We start from the raw sequence: 19,899 nt of genomic DNA on the forward strand, positions 1-19,899 counted from the left end.
TGTCCTCTATTAGATTTCACAAAACAGAAAAAATTATGAGCCAGGCACAATGGCTCATGCCTGCAATCCTAGCACAAGAGACTGAGGTGGGAGAGAATCACTTGAGGCCAGGAGTTTGAGACCACCCTGGGCAACAGAGCAAGATGCCATCTCCGCAAAAAATTTAAAAATTACCCAGGCGTGGGCCGGGCACGGTGGCTCATGCCTGTAATTCCAGCACTTTGGGAGGCAGAGGCAGATGGATCACGAGGTCAGGAGTTCAAGACCAGCCTGGCCAAGATAGTGAAACCCCGTCCCTACTAAAAATACAAAAATTAGCCAGGTGTGGTGGCAGGCACCTATAATCCCAGCTACTTGGGAGGCTGAGGCAGAGAATTTCTTGAACCCGGGAGGCGGAGGTTGCAGTGAGCCGAGATCGCACCACTGCATTCCAGCCTGGACGACAGAGCGAGTCTCTGTCTCAAAAAAAAAAAAAAAAAAAAAAAAAATTACCCAGGTGTGGTGGCCTGTACCTGTAGCCCCAGCTGCTCTGGAGGCTGAGGCTGGAGGATCACTTGAGCCTAGGAGTTCGAGGCTGCAGTGAGCTGTGATGGTGCCACTGCACTCCAGCCTGGGCAACAGAGGTAGACCCTGTCTCTTAAGAACAAAAAAAGTAATTCTAATTCTCCGGCTCTGGGCTTATTTTTCATCCATTGGGACTAAGCCCCAGGAGTTACAGTGATGTCCCGGGGGGGCCAGCCTTGCTGGGGGATGCCCTTAGGAGGAATTCTTGCATGCCCTTCCTCAGCCGTGCATTCTCCGCGACCTCCCTCAGGCTTCTGTGCAGCTTCTCCATGTCCTTGTACTCACTCCTGACATCTACAGGAGAGCAGAAAGCTCACATCAGGACTTGGTGTCCATTGCAGAAACATCTCCAGAAAGCAAATCCCCCAACAATCCTGTCACTTGTCCCAGAATTTGAGATCTGGAGTGGTGCTTACAGATCAGACATCAAAGCAGGTATTCCTCCTCTTACCAGAAAGCTGTCTCAGCATGAGGTCACCCTCAAAAGAAACACAAACCTACCCATAAGAAAAACCCTGAGAAGTCACTGGGTCTGTATTAAGGCTTCACAGGCGTGTGATATACAAAGCACGTTGCACAATAACACCTCCCCTAACTCCTCTCCAGGCGGCTCCCCGTATTCCCCCCACCCCAATCCCAATCCTCCCAGCACAACCCATTCTCAGTGAATGTTCTCTTTCTGGCATCTCAGGTTTTCATCCCATGATCTGTAATCAAACCAGGTTCTCACAATGGTTAGTTTCATGTGTCAACTTGTTTAGGTCACAGGGCCCAGATACCAGATTAAACGTGAGTCTGGATGCCTCTGGGAGGGTGTTTTTGGATGAGATTTACATTTAACTCAGTAGACCTCAAGTAAAGCAGATGGCCCTCCCCAGTGTGGGTGGACCTCAACCAGCCAGCTGAAGGCATACATGGAGCCAAAGGCCAGCCTCCCCCAAGCAGGAAGGGATGCTCCAGTGACAGCCTTGGGCCTTTGAGATGGAGTTTTGCTCTTGTCACCAAGCCTGCAGTGCAATGGCATGATCTTGACTCACTGCAACCTCCGCCTCCCAGGCTCAAGTGCTTCTCCTGCCTCAGACACCCAACTAGTTGGGATTACAGGCACCCATCACCTCGCCTAGCTAATTTTTTTTTTTTTTTGTATTTTTAGTAGAGACAGGGTTTCACCACGTTGAAACCCTGGTCTTGAACCCTTGACCTCGGTGATACACCTGCCTCGGCTTCCCAAAGTGTTGGGATTACAGGCATGAGCCACCATGCCTGGCCAAGCCTTGGTTGGGCCTTTGTCTGCAACATCGACTCTGCCTGGTTCTGCAGGGATGGCCTCTGGACTCGAACTGCCTCTCTTTCTGGAGTCTCTGTCCTGTGGGCCTCCCTGCATCAAATTTTGGGCTCACCAAGCCTCCACCATCGTGTGGACCGACTTCTTAAAATAAATCTCTTCCTCTATCTATCCACACATCCTACTGGTTCTGTTTATCTGGAGGACGCTGACTAATGCAGTCCCCTTTGAAGGGACACTTCAGACTGAGGCCTGAATGCCTTTCTAATCCCCCTTGGCTTTCTGTGCCCCAGAGGGTGACTCAGGCTAGCTGGCCCTGAGCCTGGCCAGGGATGGGACTCATGAGCAGAGGGGAGTTAGGACCCAGAGTCTTTTTGTTCTGTCCCGTATCTGGAAGGCCTCCCTTCTCCCCACTGCCTGTGAAATCAACCTAACCTTTGAGGCTTCCCCCAGGACCCAGCTTCAGTGAAGCTTCCCTGCGTCCCAGCCCTGAATAACCACTCTGTCTCTGAACTTCAAGAATAATGATCTGAAGTCTGAGTGGGTTCCCTCCCTCAGGGCTTTGCTTAAGTGTCACATTCCCAGGGAGACCTTCCTTTACCACCCTATCCCCTACCCCAGCATCCCTTCTTCCCTTTCTCTGTTTCGCTTCCCTGCCACATATTTCACTTATTAGTTTGCTTACTGCCTGCCTTCCACCCACTGGGCTGTGAGATCTGTGAAGGTGGGGAATCTTGCCTGTATTGGTCACCACTGTGTCCTCAGCACCCAGAACACTGCCTGGCACCCAGGAGGTGATCAGAATCGCTTGCTGAGTGAATGCAAACTCCCCAGTCTTACGATGCACATTCTTACACATCTTGTCTTACCAACCAGGTAAGGCCCTGACAACAGGGACTGCCTTTTAGATTTCTTTATAAAGCATGACGCCCCGACATGATGTATATTTGCTGTCGACGGTGAAGAGAAGGAAATAGGCTTAAATTATAGCAGGTGCACTTGACATCAAACTGAGGGGAGCACCATCTGTCAAGTGCACCTGCTATAATTCTTGAAGTTCAGAGACAGAGTGGTTATTCAGGGCTGGGATGCGGGGAAGCTTCACTGAAGCTGGTCAAGATCTCTGGCAAGTGGAAGTTCTTTAAAGAAGGCACATTGGAATGACTATCATCTTAAAACTTAGATTCCTATAAAGGCCTGGACAGAAGGTTGTGAGAGCCCAGTACATTATAGTGTGAGGGTGTTTTATCTCCTTCCCTGGAGTCTGTTAGGATCAGGTTAGAGGTCCATCTAACCAGCCATAAATGGGTCATAAAGATTCCCAGAGAGATGGAGAAGTGCAGAACGGATTGTTAGAAGCAGCCATTGTGGCTTTGACTTTGGGAACCACTCTGTCTACTTTCACCCTGGCAAACTCAATGGCATCAGATCTATTCATTTCAGCAGGCAACTACGGATGTGGTATAAAATATAAAAGGCACAAAATATACAGGGTGCAGAGCAAGGCTCCCACCCTCTCCTACCCTCTAGACTTCCAGTTCCCCTCCTTAGAGGCAACAAGTACTGCCAGTGTTCTATATAGCCCATGGAGATTTTCATGCACATACAAACATATACATATGTATTTCCTTTTTTCCCCTCTCACAAATGGCAATATATCATATACATTTACTCACTTTGCTGTTTTCCACTTTGTAATATATTTTGGAGATCATTTCATACCACTACCTAAAAAGCTGCTTTATTTTTTCTAACAGTTGCACAGTCCTCCACTCGTTGTGTATCTAATTTGATTTGAGCAGTGCTTTACTTACAGATATTTGAGTTGTCCCCATTTTTGACGCTGGAATGTTACCCTGAATAACCTTGTCTATATGCCACCCTCCCCCCATATAAGGATATCTGTAGGGTTGCTGTGCCAAATGATATGTGCATTTTAAATTTGGCTGGAAATTACTTAATTGCTGTTTGTACCAGGTTACCCTCTCCAGTTTATACCGGGGGCCTGATGGGGCCCATGGCCTGAAAGGGACATGGTTGCCTACACCAAGGTCCACAGCTGGGGCCGCATCCCCAGGCTATAGGTGGATTAAGAGAAGCCTTTCTCCACCATCACCAGACCACGAAGTTTTTCTTAAGGAGGCATCAACTTAAAAGAAAGGCTTTCCAATTTCTTCCTCATTCTCAGTAAACTATCGCAAGAACAAAAAACCAAACACCACATATTCTCACTCATAGGTGGGAATTGAACAATGAGAACACATGGACACAGGAAGGGGAACATCACACTTCGGGGACTGTTGTGGGTTGGGGGGAGGGGGGAGGGATAACATTGGGAGATATACCTAATGCTAGATGACGAGTTGGTGGGTGCAGTGCACCAGCATGGCACATGTATACATATGTAACTTACCTGCACATTGGGCACATGTACCATAAAACCTAAAGTATAATAATAATAATAATAATAATAATAATAAAAGAAAAAAAAAAAAAAAAAAAAAAAAGAAAGGCTTTATGGAGACCACAGGGCAGAGCTGTGGATTTAAATTAGCCGCTTTCCAGCTATGGGAACTTGGGCACATTTCCTAATATGAGTCTGTATTTCTGCATCTGCAAAATGGAGCAACAACATCTATCCCTAGGAGCTAATATGAGAATTCAGTGAAACCATGAGCACAAAGCCTGAGTATAATGCTTGCTGTCAGTTGGGTGCTGGGCAAAGGATAGGGCTGTTGTTTTCATCATCGTCATCATCATCATCATCATCATCATCATCATCATCATCATCATCTCCATTCCTTGCCCTGCTAATTCTTCCTAACTTAAATTCCTAAAATTTAAACTTTAATACCTTTAAATTCAGGAAGGAGCAACCACAGCCAGGGCTGTCTGCACAATCACCCTGTATGCAAAGCTTTGGCATATTTACCTGCAAGCTCCTTGTAGAGGCCATCCCCCTGGGATGAAGCAAGCGCCAGCATTGTGGCGATGCTGCCCTTCACCTTCTCCACGATCCCAGTCTACGCAACAAGGACATTCAGTCTGTTAGGATGGTGCAGCCCAAGGAAAAGTGGATCTTATAAAAGGGACCCCACCCAGTCCCCCAGCCACAGAAGGTACAGACTGGGGTTGCCAAAGTCAGGCTTTGCAACCCAGCTGCAAAACGGTGAAACACTTTCAAGGACACCAAATGGCCTAGGAGGCAGCAAGATAACATTTCTGTGGGCTCCCATCTGTACAGCCTCTCCCTCCCCGCCTGCAGACTCGTGGGGGACTGAAGCTCTGGTGCCAGCTGATCAAATCAGGAGCTAATGGGGAAGCATGACGGCATGGCGGAGAGAATGGCGATCGCAGAGATGGAAAAGGAGGGAAAGAGCTGGTCACTTTCCCACCATCCTCTCCTCCATGCATCTGCTCACTGGGAAGATGTTTGCTGGACACTTGCTCTGTGCCACTCACCTTACCGTACATGTCTGATTCTTCCCAACTGCCTGAGAAGTGTCTTCTTGCTACTCTTAGTCCTTTTATCAACTAAAACCCCTTTCTTCCCTCTTCTGTTTCTTGCCTCCCTTTGAAAAAAATGTCAGGCTCCTTCCTCTAGCCTGGCAGAATCTAGTTTTGAAGCTGGATCTCCTATGTTTTTTCTTTAACATTCTAGATTCTAGATCAAGAGCCCTAAGCATACATCTCAGCTCTAGCCATGGGCCTGGAACCTGTAACTCAAGGCCTCTAGGTTCCAGCTTCCTCATCTTTAAGATCAGGGAATGAGAGATTCACAGCTCCTAAACCAGGAGAAGGAGTCACCTCACACTAGAGTGAAAATGAAGCAGCAAGCCACATTATCGATCAATATATCAGAGACTAATCTGTATATTCAACCAAATACTATTTCATTCTTTAATTTACAGGACTATTGCGAAGAGGTAATTAAAAAAACAGTAAATCTTCAAACATTACGTGTAAAAAGAAATTTCATCCATTGTGTAGAACTAAAATATTTTTAAAAACTAAAAGTTAACTGGCATTCTTTAAAAAAAAAAAATCACAGAATGTCAACACTCTATGGTCTTGCCCAGTTTTAACTTCCTGTGTTTCTGTCATTTCAGATACATTTGTACATGGTCAACATACACATTTTTTAAGTGACATTGTTTCCTGGGTGTCTTAAGATCCGGTGTCTACGTACACAATGGGGAAATGGGAACTGGCTTTATGGAGTTCGGCCAATTTCTTGTCCATGAATTTTTAGACGGTGATAAAATGTTAAAGGATTGAAACCAAACTGCTGCTGGTGAACAAGATGCCTCTTAGCCTACTCCAAGGGGAATTACATGCTTTGAATTGTAAAGAAGGATATTTTCCAAAACTGCAGTCCTGGTGGAGGAGAAGAGATTGGAGATGTTTCAAGAAGGCTGGTTCTGAGGCAGACTGATAGCAATTGGCCAGCTTCCTTGAGGGCTTGGGAGACAGGATCAGCCAGCCTGGGTTGAGGCAGAAAATGTGGAGCCTCACGTGGCCAGGGAGGAAGCCCACAGTGGCGTGGACTTCAAAGATCTCTACTACTTGGGGGAGACAGGGTGGCAAGCCATGAGGCCCAGAGCAGAGGCAAGATGGTCCAGGTAGACTTGGCAGAAGCATTTAGGTCCAAGGCAACCATCAAGAACTGTCTTCAGGGGTAGATAAAATTAAAGCTGAATGTGTGCTGATACCATAACTGACTGGCCTTGAGTAGTGTATCGATATTTACTTACTAACATTTTATGTAGACAAGACATTTCCCTATTTAAACAATCTGTTTTCAGATCATGCTATTGTTGGACATGCTGGAGCCAGGCTTCCCAATCCCAAATCCCAGCTGTGCATCTCCCTGGCTGCGTGGCTGGTTGATACACCTCTCGCTGCCGGAAGTTTCTTCTCTATAAAATGAGAACAATGACAGTACCTACCTCACAGACTTGCTGGGGATTGAATGAGCTAACATCTGTAAGTAGCTGAGCACATGTCTAGCTATTACAGTCGCTGTGCTACTGGTGACTCAGGAAAGAGGTGGGGCACAAGAGAGTGTTGGAAGAGCTGCAGCTCTCAAGTCGAAGCCCCAGAAAGCGTCTGTTCCATTTGGACCCAAATGCCTACTATGTCTTCTACCTTCTGCGCCCGCTTCCTCACCTCCCCCAGAGCCTCTCGGGGTCTAGGATCCAGGCTGTGGGCATAGAGTACCTTCAGCTGCTGAAACTGGTGCTGCATCCTTTCCTGGGCCCTTTCAAACATGCCCTCAGCCACCTGCCGGTCCACTCCTCTTCTGATGGCATCTTTCATCCGTTAACATGCTTTTTTGCCTGTGATCTGAGCTGCCTCTGGCAAAAATGATAGCCACAGTCACACCACGACAAGGACCTGCTTAGAAATCTTTGGCATCATGGCCGGGCATGGTGTCTCACACCTGTAATCCCAGCACTTTGGGAGGCTGAGGCGGGCAGATCACCTGAGGTCAGGAGTTCAAGGCCAGCCTGCCCAACATGGTGAAACCCCCATCTCTACTAAAAATACAAAAATTAGCTGGGCACAGTGTGCACGCCTGTAATCCCAGCTACTTGGGAGGCTGAGGCACGAGAATCGCTTCAACCCAGGAGACGGAGGTTGGAGTGAGCTGAGATCACTGCACTCCGGCCTGGGTGACAGAGCGAGACTCCATCTCAAAAAAAAAAAAAAGAAAAAAAGAAGTCTTTGGCATTACAAAGAAAAGCAAGCCAAGCAAACAAACAAACAAACAACAAAAAAGTATATATATATATGCACTTATATAAAAATAACACTTTCAATATTTAGATAATAACCAGCATTCAGAAAACCTACTGACTGAATTAAGGCGAAGCTCGCAAAATCACTCCCTACCCCTCAAACAATGGAGCCACCAAAACAGGAAAGAGCCTGAAAGTGAGTTCACAAGCGAGTGAGTTTAAGTATTTGTGAATACTTGGAAACAAGAATGAGAACCTGGACACTGGATTCTACAGCTAAATCAGCTGGGATGTTGTATGGAAAAAAGCAGGGTGTCTGGACCAAGGTGGACAGAAAGAGCTGGAAAACACACAGAAAAGGGTTCTCACACCCTGCAGTCATGTGGTTGCAATGTGTGGACTGAGAGTGCTGCAAAGACTTAGGGTGCAAAAGAACAGGGCCTTTGAGGGAGCCACAGAAAAGGATGCGAAAGGTGCTGACAGAAAGTCCCAGAGCAGGTGGAAATGCTGTCCCCTGCGGCCCCCACCTTCATAACACAGTTTCAGGTCACTCTGGACAGAGGCAGTGAGGGACTCATAGATCCTCCTCTTCCTTCTGAGGATGTGGTCCTCCAGGCCCCCGAGGATGGCGCTTATCTGTGAAGATGTGGCAAAAAAGGCCGTTGGTGACAATTCCTTCAATGGAAGCCGGTCAGGTGTCCCAGTGCGTGGCCACCTTTCCCTCCACCTTATATGATACCTGGCTGTTTGTCTGTCATCTCCACAACTAGGCTGTGAGCTTCTCATAGGCAGGAACTTTGTTCTAAGCATCTTCATACCCCAAGTGCTTCCCATGGTGCCTGGCACCTACAAACTACTCAATAAATATTTGCTGAGTTGAACTCAGGCACAGGCAAGGTCCTGGAATGGGCCCTTTCCAGGGGGCAGAGGAGATACAAGCTCTTTCCCTAGCATTGCCATGTAATTTGAGGTGGCACTGGAAGAAAGTGAGTCACAGACAAGTCTTAAGGCCTCAAAACTAAAAATTGACCTAAAATTGAACAACAACAAAAAAGATTGACTTCTTTAAGTTTCACTGCATTGGATGCTACTTTGTAACACTGGCAAAAATGATAGGTTAGCGAAAATGGTTTCAGTTGCAAATTTTCATACAATTAAGGCTTCTTTAAAGATTCTTCCTGGAAACTGAGTCAACTTTGCAATCTTGGCGTGCACTCTTGGTTGCCTCACAGTGGAACAAAGTGTCCCACACCTCCTCCGAGGTAGACAGGCCTGCTGCTCTCCCCACATCCCATTGGGTTCTGTATTTCACAGCACCTCCTAGGAGGTACTCCCAGACCCTGGACACTCCAGGGAACAAGGGAACAGACAGGCAACCTACAAAACCAGCCTGGGAAGAAAGCCATGCCCAACCTCACTGCTCTCCTCACTTTATAAGGAACTTACCTCCTGGATCAGGAAATTTTTTTTGCAGCTATCGTATTTCCAGCCACTTCTTATCCCAATTTCTGTCATTTTCTCCTGCAGGGAGTGCTTAAAAGCATCGATGTGAGGCATCAGAGCTGAACCAGTGGGCTTCCCCGTCCTGCAGAAGAAAGTGACAAAAAAGTTTAAGAGAACGGTGGCTGCTGTGAGGCTGAAACAAACATGAAACTAGCTGGTGTCCTTTTATTCATTTCAGAGAAGGAAGATGAGATCTAACAGTTATCAAATCCCTGTAATGTGCCAGGCACTGTGCTGTGCCAGGCCTTTGACATAAAAACCTATGAAGTTCGTGAGATAATGCCCACTTAACAAGTGAGAAAATTGAGGTTCAGAGAGGATTGCTGATGTGTCCAAGGTCACACAGCTAGAAGAGGCAGAGCCATGCTTGGAACACTGCTTTAACTACAGGACGCACAGTCTTTCCACTGCCAACGTGTGTCCACTTGAAAGGGTGGAACTTGAACTATACCTAAAAGTTGGGTAAGATCTGAGGAAGTGGAAAGAAGAAATTATTCCCCATGGGACAACATGGTAAGCACAGTGGTTTCAGAATATCCCAGAAATAGGAAGTGAGAGGTTGCAGAGGAGAGAGCACAAGCTTTAAATCCTAGCTCTCTGCTCATGAGTTGGGTGCCATTGGGAAAGATGCACAGTTTTCTGAATCTCAGTTTGTTCAGATGTAAAAAGACAGAAGCCACTCCCTAGAGTTGCTGGGAACATCCGATGAGCTAATGCCAAGTGCTTAGCATTGGTGCCCGGGACAGGTAGCTGCTCTCTCTTTGCCACCTGCTGGGTGGGCTACAGCAGAAGGCTGCAACCAGGCAGTGGTGCAGGCAGAGGTTGGAAAGGCAAGCTGGAGGCAGGTGGAATGTCTTGAACGCGTTCTAAGGAATTTGAAGTTTAGCCCACAGAATTGTAAACAGGGTGGGGGTGCAATTGGTGGAATGGCATAATCCAAGACGTGCTTAAAGAAAGGTGGGGCAGGGACGGGGGCTCTGAGTAAGACACAAGCAAAGGCTGGACAATGGTTCGAGCAGCCACCAATGGGCAACCATGTGAAATGCCAGGGGGAAGGACGGAGACTATGGGTGGCTGTACTTGGGGACTGGGAGATTCTGTTTCTGTTGATGGAGTAAAGAATTAGAGGTCGGCCGGGCGCGGTGGCTCACGCCTGTAATCCCAGCACTTTGGGAGGCTGAGGCAGACGGATCACGAGGTCAGGAGATCGAGACCATCCTGGCTAACATGGTGAAACCCCGTCTCTACTAAAAATACAAAAAATTAGCCGGGCGTGGTGGCGGGTGCCTGTAGTCCCAGCTACTCAGGAAGCTGAGGCAGGAGAATGGTATGAACCCAGGAGGCAGAGCTTCCAATAAGCTGAGATCGCACCACTGCACCACTCCAGCCTGGGCCACAGAGCAACACTCCATCTCAAAAAAAAAAAAAAAAAAAAGAATTAGAGGTCAAGGAAGGAGGGAAGGCGGGAAGGAGGGAGGGAGCACCAGGGAGGTACAGTCCCCAAATCCACACCATGTATGTGAGCAGGCAGAGTGTGTCAGAAACAGACACAGCATCTTCAGTGCATTCAGGGAAAGCTCTGAGGCTGGGTGTGGTGGCTCACGCCAGTAATCCCAGCACTTTGGGAGGACGACGGGGGAGGATCACTTAAGGTCAGGATTTCAAGACCAAACTGGTCAACACAGCAAAACTCTGTCTCTACAAAAAATATTTTTTAAAAGTTAGCCAGGCATGGTGGCATATGCCTGTGGTCTCAGCTACTTGGGAGGCTGAGATGGGAGGATTGCCTGAGTCTAGGAGTTTGAGGCTGCAGTGAGCTAGGATAGTGCCATTGCACTCCAGCCTAGGCAACAGAGCAAGACCCTGTCTCATTTTTTTAAAAAAAGGAAGAAAGAAAGTTCTAAAGGCCGTGTGTTTGCTTAATTCCACTCTCTCCAATCAAAATACCCTGTCCTGGGCTCAGATCCCTAAGAAAATGTATCCCCTGCTGCATGTATGAGATATTTGAAAAATAATGGGAATCGTAATATTAGTCTGAAAGCAGCATCTCAATCTGTGTCCAGGTCATCATGGGAAATTTTTAAGTAAACCAAACCAAGAAGGCTTTTGTGTTTTGCCAAAGACTAAGCTTTCCTTCTCCAGTTACAAGCTACTCTTTACACTTACAGATCCAAAGTCTAAATTCTTAAAGACTGGCTCAACATTCTTCCAATGTTTGTTCCCGAAGGTGCAAGATGAGAGATCCTTTACCTAAAAATGCTTCCAAAAACAGGGTCGATCTGGTCATAGATGGGCTGAGTGAGGGCTTCATTTAGATCAATTCTCGCCAGAGTCCTGGAGGCATAGATGCCATTTTTCAGGCAAACAGCTTTCAGGGTCTGATGAAAACCTTGGTTTCCTTTACTCCTCTAGATAATCAACAATAAATTAGCAGAGTTAGCAGGCATTAACTGGAAGGTCACTGGATTAGAATTGCATTGCCCTGGCCAAAGATCATTACCCAAGAATCACAGGAAAGTGTAGAGACAACATGCTCTTTAAACATATGTTTAAACTAAACGAGGGAGGACAGTGGTCACGCCTCTAGGTCGTTTGGGTGCCCCTGCCAAGGGCTTCCTAAGGTCCCTGTGCTCACTTTGATCACAACCCTTCTGAAGTGATTCTGTTTGTGTTAGTTTACTCATTTGTCCAGCTCCTGTACTCGGCCATCAATTCATTGAAAGCAGGCACAGTGTCTCATCCATCTTTATGTCCTCAACATCTGGCAATAACTTAAGTAGTGTTTGAGAAATATTTGCTAAATGAGCAATTATCGAATGAATAAATAAATGAATGAATGACAACGTGCTATGACCGGACAATAAGTATATGTCTTGAATTTTCTAAGGCTAGTCCAGATTTCATAAACTTTTTGTTAAACTTTTAATGAAATACAATTTGATTTGTAATGTCTTGGCGATGTTTTTTTCCCAGGGAAATAAATACATAAATGAGAGGAAAGAAAAATATAAAGCTAGACCTATGAGAGACATTAATCAATTTCAGCCAGATGGTAATCATTAGTAAAGAGAGTAAAAATATGTTTGCTAAAATTTCAGTAGAGAGCTCTGTGATTTTTTAATCAATGATATATGTTTTAAGGGAATGGCCACATAGCATTGTACAATTGGTATAATTCTCTGTTTTTTCTCTGCTCTTTTTACTTAGTATTACAACATGAGAATATCCCCAAATCATTGTAAATATGTTCCAGGCCAGATGCAGTGGCTCACACCGGTAATCTCAGCACTTCGGGAGGCCAAGGCAGGTGGATCATCTGAGGTCAGGAGTTCAAGACCCATCCTGGCTAACATGGTAAAACCCCCATCTCTACTAAAAATACAAAAATTAGCTGGGCATGGTGGCGCATGGCCTGTAATCCCAGCTACTCAGGAGGCTGCGGCAGGAGAATCGCTTGAACCTGGGAGGCAGAGGTTGCGGTGAGCCAAGATCACAGCACTGCACTCCAACCTGGGCAACAAGAGCGAAACTCCATCTCAAAAAAAAAAGTTCCAAAAATTGTACTAATAACCATTTAACATAGTATCATATGGATGAAAAATAATTCATTTTACCTCTCTCTTGTTCTTAGACATTTCGGTTATTTTCCTATGTTAAATAATGATACGATGTTAGTATATAACTGTCTTCCCAAATTTCTGATCTCAGAAATACATTATTTATTTGATAGGAGCACCTTGGGCATGTTTGTAGTCACAGAGGAAGAAGTCATTAAAGGGCTGATGAGATGGGACAGTTGATGGGGTAAAGTCCTGGAGACGCTCGAAAATGTCTGTAGTTGCTTCTTCCGCTCACAGTAAACTCTCAACAGGGTGATCTGTGCCTCATGCCTTCGTCCTCTCAGCTCCCACTCACTCATTCACTTTCTGTGATCTGGGTTCTTCAATCATGGGATAGAAACAGCTCTATCTAAGGTCACTTCTTTATCTATTGCTATGAAACAAATTACCCTGAACATAGCGGTGCAGTGGCTTAAAAACAAAGAGTAAAGGCCTGTCGTCTCTCAGGGATTCTGTGGGTCAGGACTGGGATGGCTGGGCTGGCCACTCTGGCTCAGGATTCTCCTGAGGTTTGGTCAGGTGTGGCTGGGGGCGTAGTCATCTGAGTGAGGCTGGAGGATCTGCTTCCAAAGATACCTGGCTGCACGCTGGTGCTGGCTCCTGGCCTCAGGCAGGGGCCTTAGCTGCTCTCCGTGTGACCTCTGCAAGCAGTGGCTCAATTTCAGTACACAAAGGCGTCCCCCTGAGAAAGTGACCCAAGAGCCGCCATGGAAGCTTCCATGGTCCTTGATGGCCTAGCCTCAGAAGCCACACACACTGTCACCTCTGCAGCATTCTCCTGCTCAGAAATCAGCCCTGATTCAACGTGGGGGAGACTCCATGAGGGCATAAATACCCAGAGGTGAGGACCCTTGGGGCCACTGTGGTGGCTGCCTAGCACAGTCACCAATGAAACCCTCAATGGCCAAATCCAATGGCTCTGGTTTGCTTTTGTTTGTTTGTTTGTTTTTTACTTCTCAGGAGCATGTGATAGTCTTCTTAACGAACTTTGTTTTTTACTTCTCAGGAGCATGTGATATTCTTCTTAACGAACTTTTTTTTCTTTTTTAAGAGACAGGGCCTCTCTCTGTCACCCAGGCTGGAGTGCAGTGGCACGACCATAGCTCACTGCAGCCTCCAACACCTGGGCTCAGGTGATCCTCCTGCCTCAGCTTCCTGAGAAGCTGGGACTACAGGGGTATGCCACCATGCCCAACTATTTTTTTAAGAGATAGGTTCTTGCTATGTTGCCTGGTTGGTCTTGAACTCCTGGCCTCAAGCAATCCTTCTGCCTCAGCCTCCCAAAGTGCTGGGATTACAGGCATGAGCCACTGCACTCAGCCTTAACAAACTTTATTACTTCAGTTTTCTGGTTGGAAAACAAGAAATTAAGCATTACACTAAAAATAAGCATAAGAATAAGAAAATAGGCATTACACGATTTCCTTCTTCTGCTACCTCTCAGGCTTTTCCTTCTCTGCTCCTCCCCTGCCCCTCTTTATTCTTTTGCTTCCTTAACGTGGCCTTCGTATGAAGCGATGTCTATCACCGTCCTTCCCTCCACTCCTCCTCAATCCCATTCACTGGGATATGCTCATCAACTCCATGCAAGTGACAGCTACATCCTCCAGCCCCACCTGTCTCCAGGCTTCAGTTCCACATTTCCAACATTGCATTAGATATTCCACCTCCATGAAACACTAAATACATGATCTTCAGTAGTGAACATATTGCTTCCCCAACCAAGGTATAAGTTCCTCCCTCCCAAATCTCCTTAGATCTTTTTTAAATCGAAGCGATTTGCTTTCTCTTGGGTGCAAATCTTTCCCAAAATGTTTCCACCTTGCTTTCCCACAACCCCCTCATGTCTGAACTATTGTTAATCCTGATTGAGATGTCCTTCAGATTTGCTCTCCCAGCCACCTGTTCCTTCCTATTCTGTCTGCCACAACCTTTGTTGAGATCTTGCTGTGTCTCATCTTAACAAAGTACCTACCGTAAGGGAAATGGCTGCGTTTTAGTCAGGAGTAGGCCGAGGCGGTCTTCTGGAACATCATGACTCAGCGGGTTTGGAGTACAGGTGCACAACCCTGCACATTATGTAACCACGCCACATGAAGTGCATTAGAGGATCACCCACATGAGCTTGTGCATGGCTCGGAACCACTATTGTCTATAAAAGGTATGATTGTCCTGCTAATGCTGTACATACAGCTCGCTCATGCCCAGAGAAAGAGTACAGCCATGTCAAAACTGTCTACGATTCCTCGTTTATCCAGCTACCCACCACTCGCCCACCGACTCCCCTCAGACCTCAGTTAGACCCTGACACCTCCTAACCAGGCTCTCTGCCTCCAGTTTTTCCCCAAGCATTATGCTTTCCAAAGCATTAGTTCTGATGAAGCTATTCTCCTGCTCAAAACTTCACTATGTTCCAACTCTTCAACCTGGTCTAAAGTCTGCAGCAAGCTGACTGTCAGCCTAATCCCCCAAAACTCTGCCCTGTGTACTTGCGCTGCAGTTAGATGGCAGTTTCTGGCTCCCACATGAGCTCTGGCCCTCCTCCCATGAAATGCCTTCCCTGCCCCTCCACTCCTCTGCCCAAAGACATACCACCATCCTCCAGGGCCAGGCTCCAACAACCTCCTCTCTGGAAGGTTTATTGGACTGTCTTCTAACCTGGCCTGCGATTTCTTTTCCAATATCCATCCCTCCTTCTTCACTGTCGCCTCCCTGGTCCTTCTGTTCTGGAGAAAATGAACTCTACTCCTGCGTCCAGGATGGGACAAACACACAGACCTGAGCTATTCAGCACAAGGCATTCTCTTTTCTCAGGGATCGGTTTATAAATAGGCATGTGACCCACTTAAAGCCAAAGAAACACCGTGAGAGCTTTGCTGAGGTTTCTAAAAAAGGTTCACTCTTCTGAAAGCGGGCCCGGAAATGGCCATCCCCCTGTTCCTCTAGACCAGTGATTCTCAACCGGGAGTGATTTTGTCACAACTGAAGAGTGGGGGCTGCTACAAGCACCTGGGGGCTAGAGTCCAGGGACGAAACAACCTGCAATTCACAGGACAGCCCCTCACAACAAAGCATGATCCGGTCCCAGCTGTCAATCATGCTGAGGTTAACAAACCCTGCTCCAGAGCTCACGGTGTTCAGATGTGACTGCAAGAACAGCTGCAGCCATGTTGTCATCATGAGAGAAGCAGCCTGAGAATGGGGCCCACGGAGGCCCTGGATTCAGCTCATCCCCCAGGCCCTCTCTTCCCTTGGCTCTCCAGCACATGGGCCAATATACTTCCTCATGGCTAAGAATGGCTTCAGTTAGGGACTCTTGATTTGCAGCCAAAAGATTCTGGCCTGCCACAGTCCCTACCAGAATGCTTTCCTTCTCTAAACATTTAGAGAACTTTCTGACTGTCCTGTGGTCCTCATCAGCATGCTACCTTTTATTATAGTTCTCCAAATGCTCTCTTAACTCTTCTGAGCAGGGATGTATCTTTCTATCCCTGAAACCTAACAAGAAGAACAGTTGATTTGTTAGACACTCTCTTTATGCTGAGTGCGTTGGTCAACCCAGCATTATCACTTTACGTTCATTCTTTCAACTTATCTTTACAGCAACCCTATAACATAGGTACCATGGTCCTCAATTTACACAGAGGAACCTGAGGCACAGAGAGGTTGAGTAACTTGTCCCCGGTCACACAGCTGGCAGATGGGGAAAGTGAGGTACGAACCACAGCCCATGTGGGATACGAAGCCTCTTGGCAACCATGCCTTGTATTCCAAAGTCCTTGTTACATGCAGAAATGAATGAATGAATGAATGCAGCAAAATTTACTTTTATGAGGATTTATAGATGTTAAACTATATAACTGGTTGGTAACTACAAGTTGCTGCAATCGTTTGCTGAGTAGTTTAGGGACGCAACAGGTGAGTGCAGCAGGAGTTGGGTGTCCAATTATGAAGTTAGGCCAGCCTGGGTTAGATGTGGAGTCCATGCATGGCCATGGAAAAGGTATTTAGTCTCTCTAAGGCTGTAAAATTAAAATAATAATAAGGGTGTTTGCCTCACAGAATGGCTGTGAGGATGGGATAAGGTAATGTGCAATATCTGGTTCCACAGTCAGCATCTTGCTCACATTTGCTGACTGAGTGCATGCATGCATACATACTACATGCATGGATACTTGGCTACCCATGCCCAACCGCATGGAAGACACTCCAGCTGTTATCTTCCTGTGTCCACACACTGACACTTTCCCCAGTGACCCCAGAATCACCCCAACTTATCTCCTCCTTTACTCTTGGTTCTTTCGGCATTTATTCTTTGTCTTGTGCTAGAGAATCTCCTCCTTTCCTTTCATCCAAATTGCAGCACATGCATCTACTTATCTAGACAATTTTTTTTTGAGACGGAGTCTCACTCTATCACCTCAGCTGGACTGCAATGGCACCATTTCGGCTCACTGCAAGCCCTGCTTCTCAGGTTCAAGTGATTCTCCTGTCTCAGCCTCCCCAGTAGCTGCAATTACAGGTGCCACCACCACACCCGACTAGTTTTTGTATTTTTAGTAGAGACTGGGTTTCACCATGTTGGCCAGGCTGGTCTCAAACTCCTGACCTCAGGTGATCTGCCCGCCTCAGCCTCCCAAAGTGCTGGGAATACAGGCATGAGCCACCACACTCAGGCTCATCTAGACGTTTAAACAAGCTTTTACACAAAGCACACAGATAACAACACCCAGAAGAGGCCAGGTGCTAGAAAGCCGGTGCACATAGAAAAGCCTCCAGGAAGCTAACTACCCCATCACACTCACCTTTTCACACATTTTCCACTGCTCACATTCCAACTTTCCAAGGCCCATTAAAAACTACAACCACACACCATCCATGCACTTCTCCCAGCACGGGTGGACACCAAGTCATCTTTGCTACATGAGCAGTGTTGTCCATCACATCTTCCCCTTAATGGGTGCTATGGACTAAAGTGTGATCCTTGAGGTTCACATGCGAAGCCCTAACCCCCAGGGTGACTGTGTTTGGAGACACAGCTGGTAAGGAGGTAATTAAGGTTAAATGGGGTCATAAGGGTGGGGCTCTGATTTGACAGGTGTGGTGTCCCTCTGGGAAGAGAAAGAGATCCCAGGAGTGTGCGTGCTCAGTGAAGAGGCCACATGAGGACGCAGCAAGAAGGTGGCCATCTACCTTCTCCAGAAGAGGAGAGAGGCTTCAGAACTCACCCTGCTGACACCTTGATCTTGGACTTACAGCCTTCAGAACTATGGGAAAATGGATGTGTGTGGTTCAGGCCACCCAGTCTATAGGATTTTGTTATGACAGCCCAAGCAGACTAATACAATGGGCCTCTTTTTTCACCCCTTAGTCTTAGATAAATACTGCCTTGCACTTACATTTTCATCCTTCAGAAACTCTATACAACTAATTAAGAAATAAAACCACAATTTGTATGCCAAGTGAGAGGTTACAAGATGTTTCCTCATTGTGTAAGCTCATTGTTACTGATATCAACACTACCAGATAGGTAAGGCAAGCATTGAGCATCCTCATTTTATAGAAGAAAACCAATAAATTTTTTAAAAATGGGTCTAGGGCTTTGCCCAGGGCTACAAGGTGGATGTTTGGTGGAGCTGGTACTCCAACCAAGACCCTCAGATCCCAGATTCCCACTCTGTCTTTGCTGAACTGTGTACCTTCCTTGGTCCTTTCAAGACACAGATGAACAACTGTTACATGCAATTTTCACTCTCTCCTACCCTCCTCTAGCTCTCTCTCTCTTTTTTTTTTTGAGATGGAGTCTCACTCTCTCACCAGGCTGGAGCGCAGCAGTGCGATCTAGGCTCACTACAATCTCCGCCTCCCTGGTTCAAGCAATTCTCCTGCCTCAGCCTCCCGAGCAGCAGGGATGACAGGCACATGCCACCACACCTGGCTCATTTTTGTATTTTTAATAGAGATGGGGTTTCACCATGTTGGCCAGGACGGTCTTGATCTCCTGACCTTGTGATCCGCTCACCTCGGCCTCCCAAAGTGCTGGGATTACAGGCATGAGCCACCGTGCCCGGCCCTCTAGCTCTTTATCTCTTTTGAAGGGAATGGGATGATGCAAAAGAAGCTTGGGGATCAGGCAGGTCTCCTGGAATATCTGAGTATTCCCTGGAAGGGTCACTCACCACCAAGCATGACCTGAGGATGCAGCAGTAAGAAGTCCTGGCAGTCCTGACCCCTTCTTGCAGAGGCTGCTCCATGCAGGCGAAGCACTGTGCGATGGCCTTCTCCAGCAGCTCAACCTTCTCTTCCGCAAATCTCCGCAGGACACTCATGTGTAAGTGTTCATTCTAGGGACAAGGACCATAAAAGCATCAGGCCACCCCCTCCCTAAGAGCATCTTCTCCTCAAGCTTTGCTTTCTTTAAGCTTGTCACCAGCTCAAGATTCAGCTTATCACTCAGAGCTGACTTCTCTTTATTGTCCCCATAAGACCTCACTCAGTGCACAGACCCCTTTAGGCTTTGTGGGGTTAGAGAATAGAACAAATACCTGCCTGGTGTAACTTATTTCATTTCTTAAAAATCACAGTCTCTGCTTATTCACCAACTTATTTCAGATGTATAATCCATCAGGCTAATTGGGGAAGTAGCTATCCACATAGAAATCCAATTGTTATTAAAACAGATTTTTCCAATGACATCTGATTCAACAAACATTTCACGAGCTTTGACTCTGCACGAAGCAGTTTTTAAGGATAATACTTCTTAAATTTTAACATGCATACAAATCAACAGGAGATCTTAAAATCTGAAATCCAAGGTCCTGGGATTCTGCATTTCTAGCCAGTCCTCAGGTAATTCTGGTCTTCTAAGCTATGGACCACACTTTGCATAGCAAAGCTACAGGACCACAAAAATAAATCCATGCTTCCTTCTTCAAAGAATACAATCTAATCAGGGAGAAAATATATATTCAAATAATACAAGGAAGTGACCACCAGAGAAAGCCTTGACCCCTAGGTGCCTGATATGGTTTGCTGTGTACCCACCCAAATATCATTTTGAATTGTAGCTCCCATAATTCCACGTGTTGTGGGGGGGACCTGGTGGGAGATAATTGAACCACGGGATTGGCTTACCCCATACTGTTCTCATGGTAGTGAATGAGTCTCATGAGATCTGATGGTTTTA

The 19,899-nt window shown here is 46.6% G+C and overlaps 1 protein-coding gene across 2 annotated transcripts in view; it reads right to left on the reverse strand.

The window, feature by feature from the left end:
- Positions 1 to 497: 497 nt before the first annotated feature.
- Positions 498 to 19,899, reverse strand: part of NUGGC (nuclear GTPase, germinal center associated) — a 59,847-nt gene continuing 40,445 nt past the window's right edge. The window contains exons 13-19 of one of the 2 annotated variants that reach the window (XM_054497363.2): positions 18,893 to 19,057; positions 11,344 to 11,501; positions 9,037 to 9,175; positions 8,118 to 8,226; positions 7,070 to 7,206; positions 4,782 to 4,872; positions 498 to 858 (exon numbers count right to left, since the gene is read on the reverse strand). In XM_054497363.2, the coding sequence (XP_054353338.2) occupies positions 7,172 to 7,206; positions 8,118 to 8,226; positions 9,037 to 9,175; positions 11,344 to 11,501; positions 18,893 to 19,057 (606 nt within the window). In that variant the 3' untranslated portion in view covers positions 498 to 858; positions 4,782 to 4,872; positions 7,070 to 7,171. Of the gene's footprint in view, positions 859 to 4,781; positions 4,873 to 7,069; positions 7,207 to 8,117; positions 8,227 to 9,036; positions 9,176 to 11,343; positions 11,502 to 18,892; positions 19,058 to 19,899 lie in introns of those variants that run through there. The other variant, XM_063669456.1, reaches the window with a different exon arrangement.

The sequence above is a fragment of the Pongo pygmaeus genome, chromosome 7 (assembly GCF_028885625.2).
Source record: "Pongo pygmaeus isolate AG05252 chromosome 7, NHGRI_mPonPyg2-v2.0_pri, whole genome shotgun sequence".
Taxonomy (NCBI): domain Eukaryota; kingdom Metazoa; phylum Chordata; class Mammalia; order Primates; family Hominidae; genus Pongo; species Pongo pygmaeus.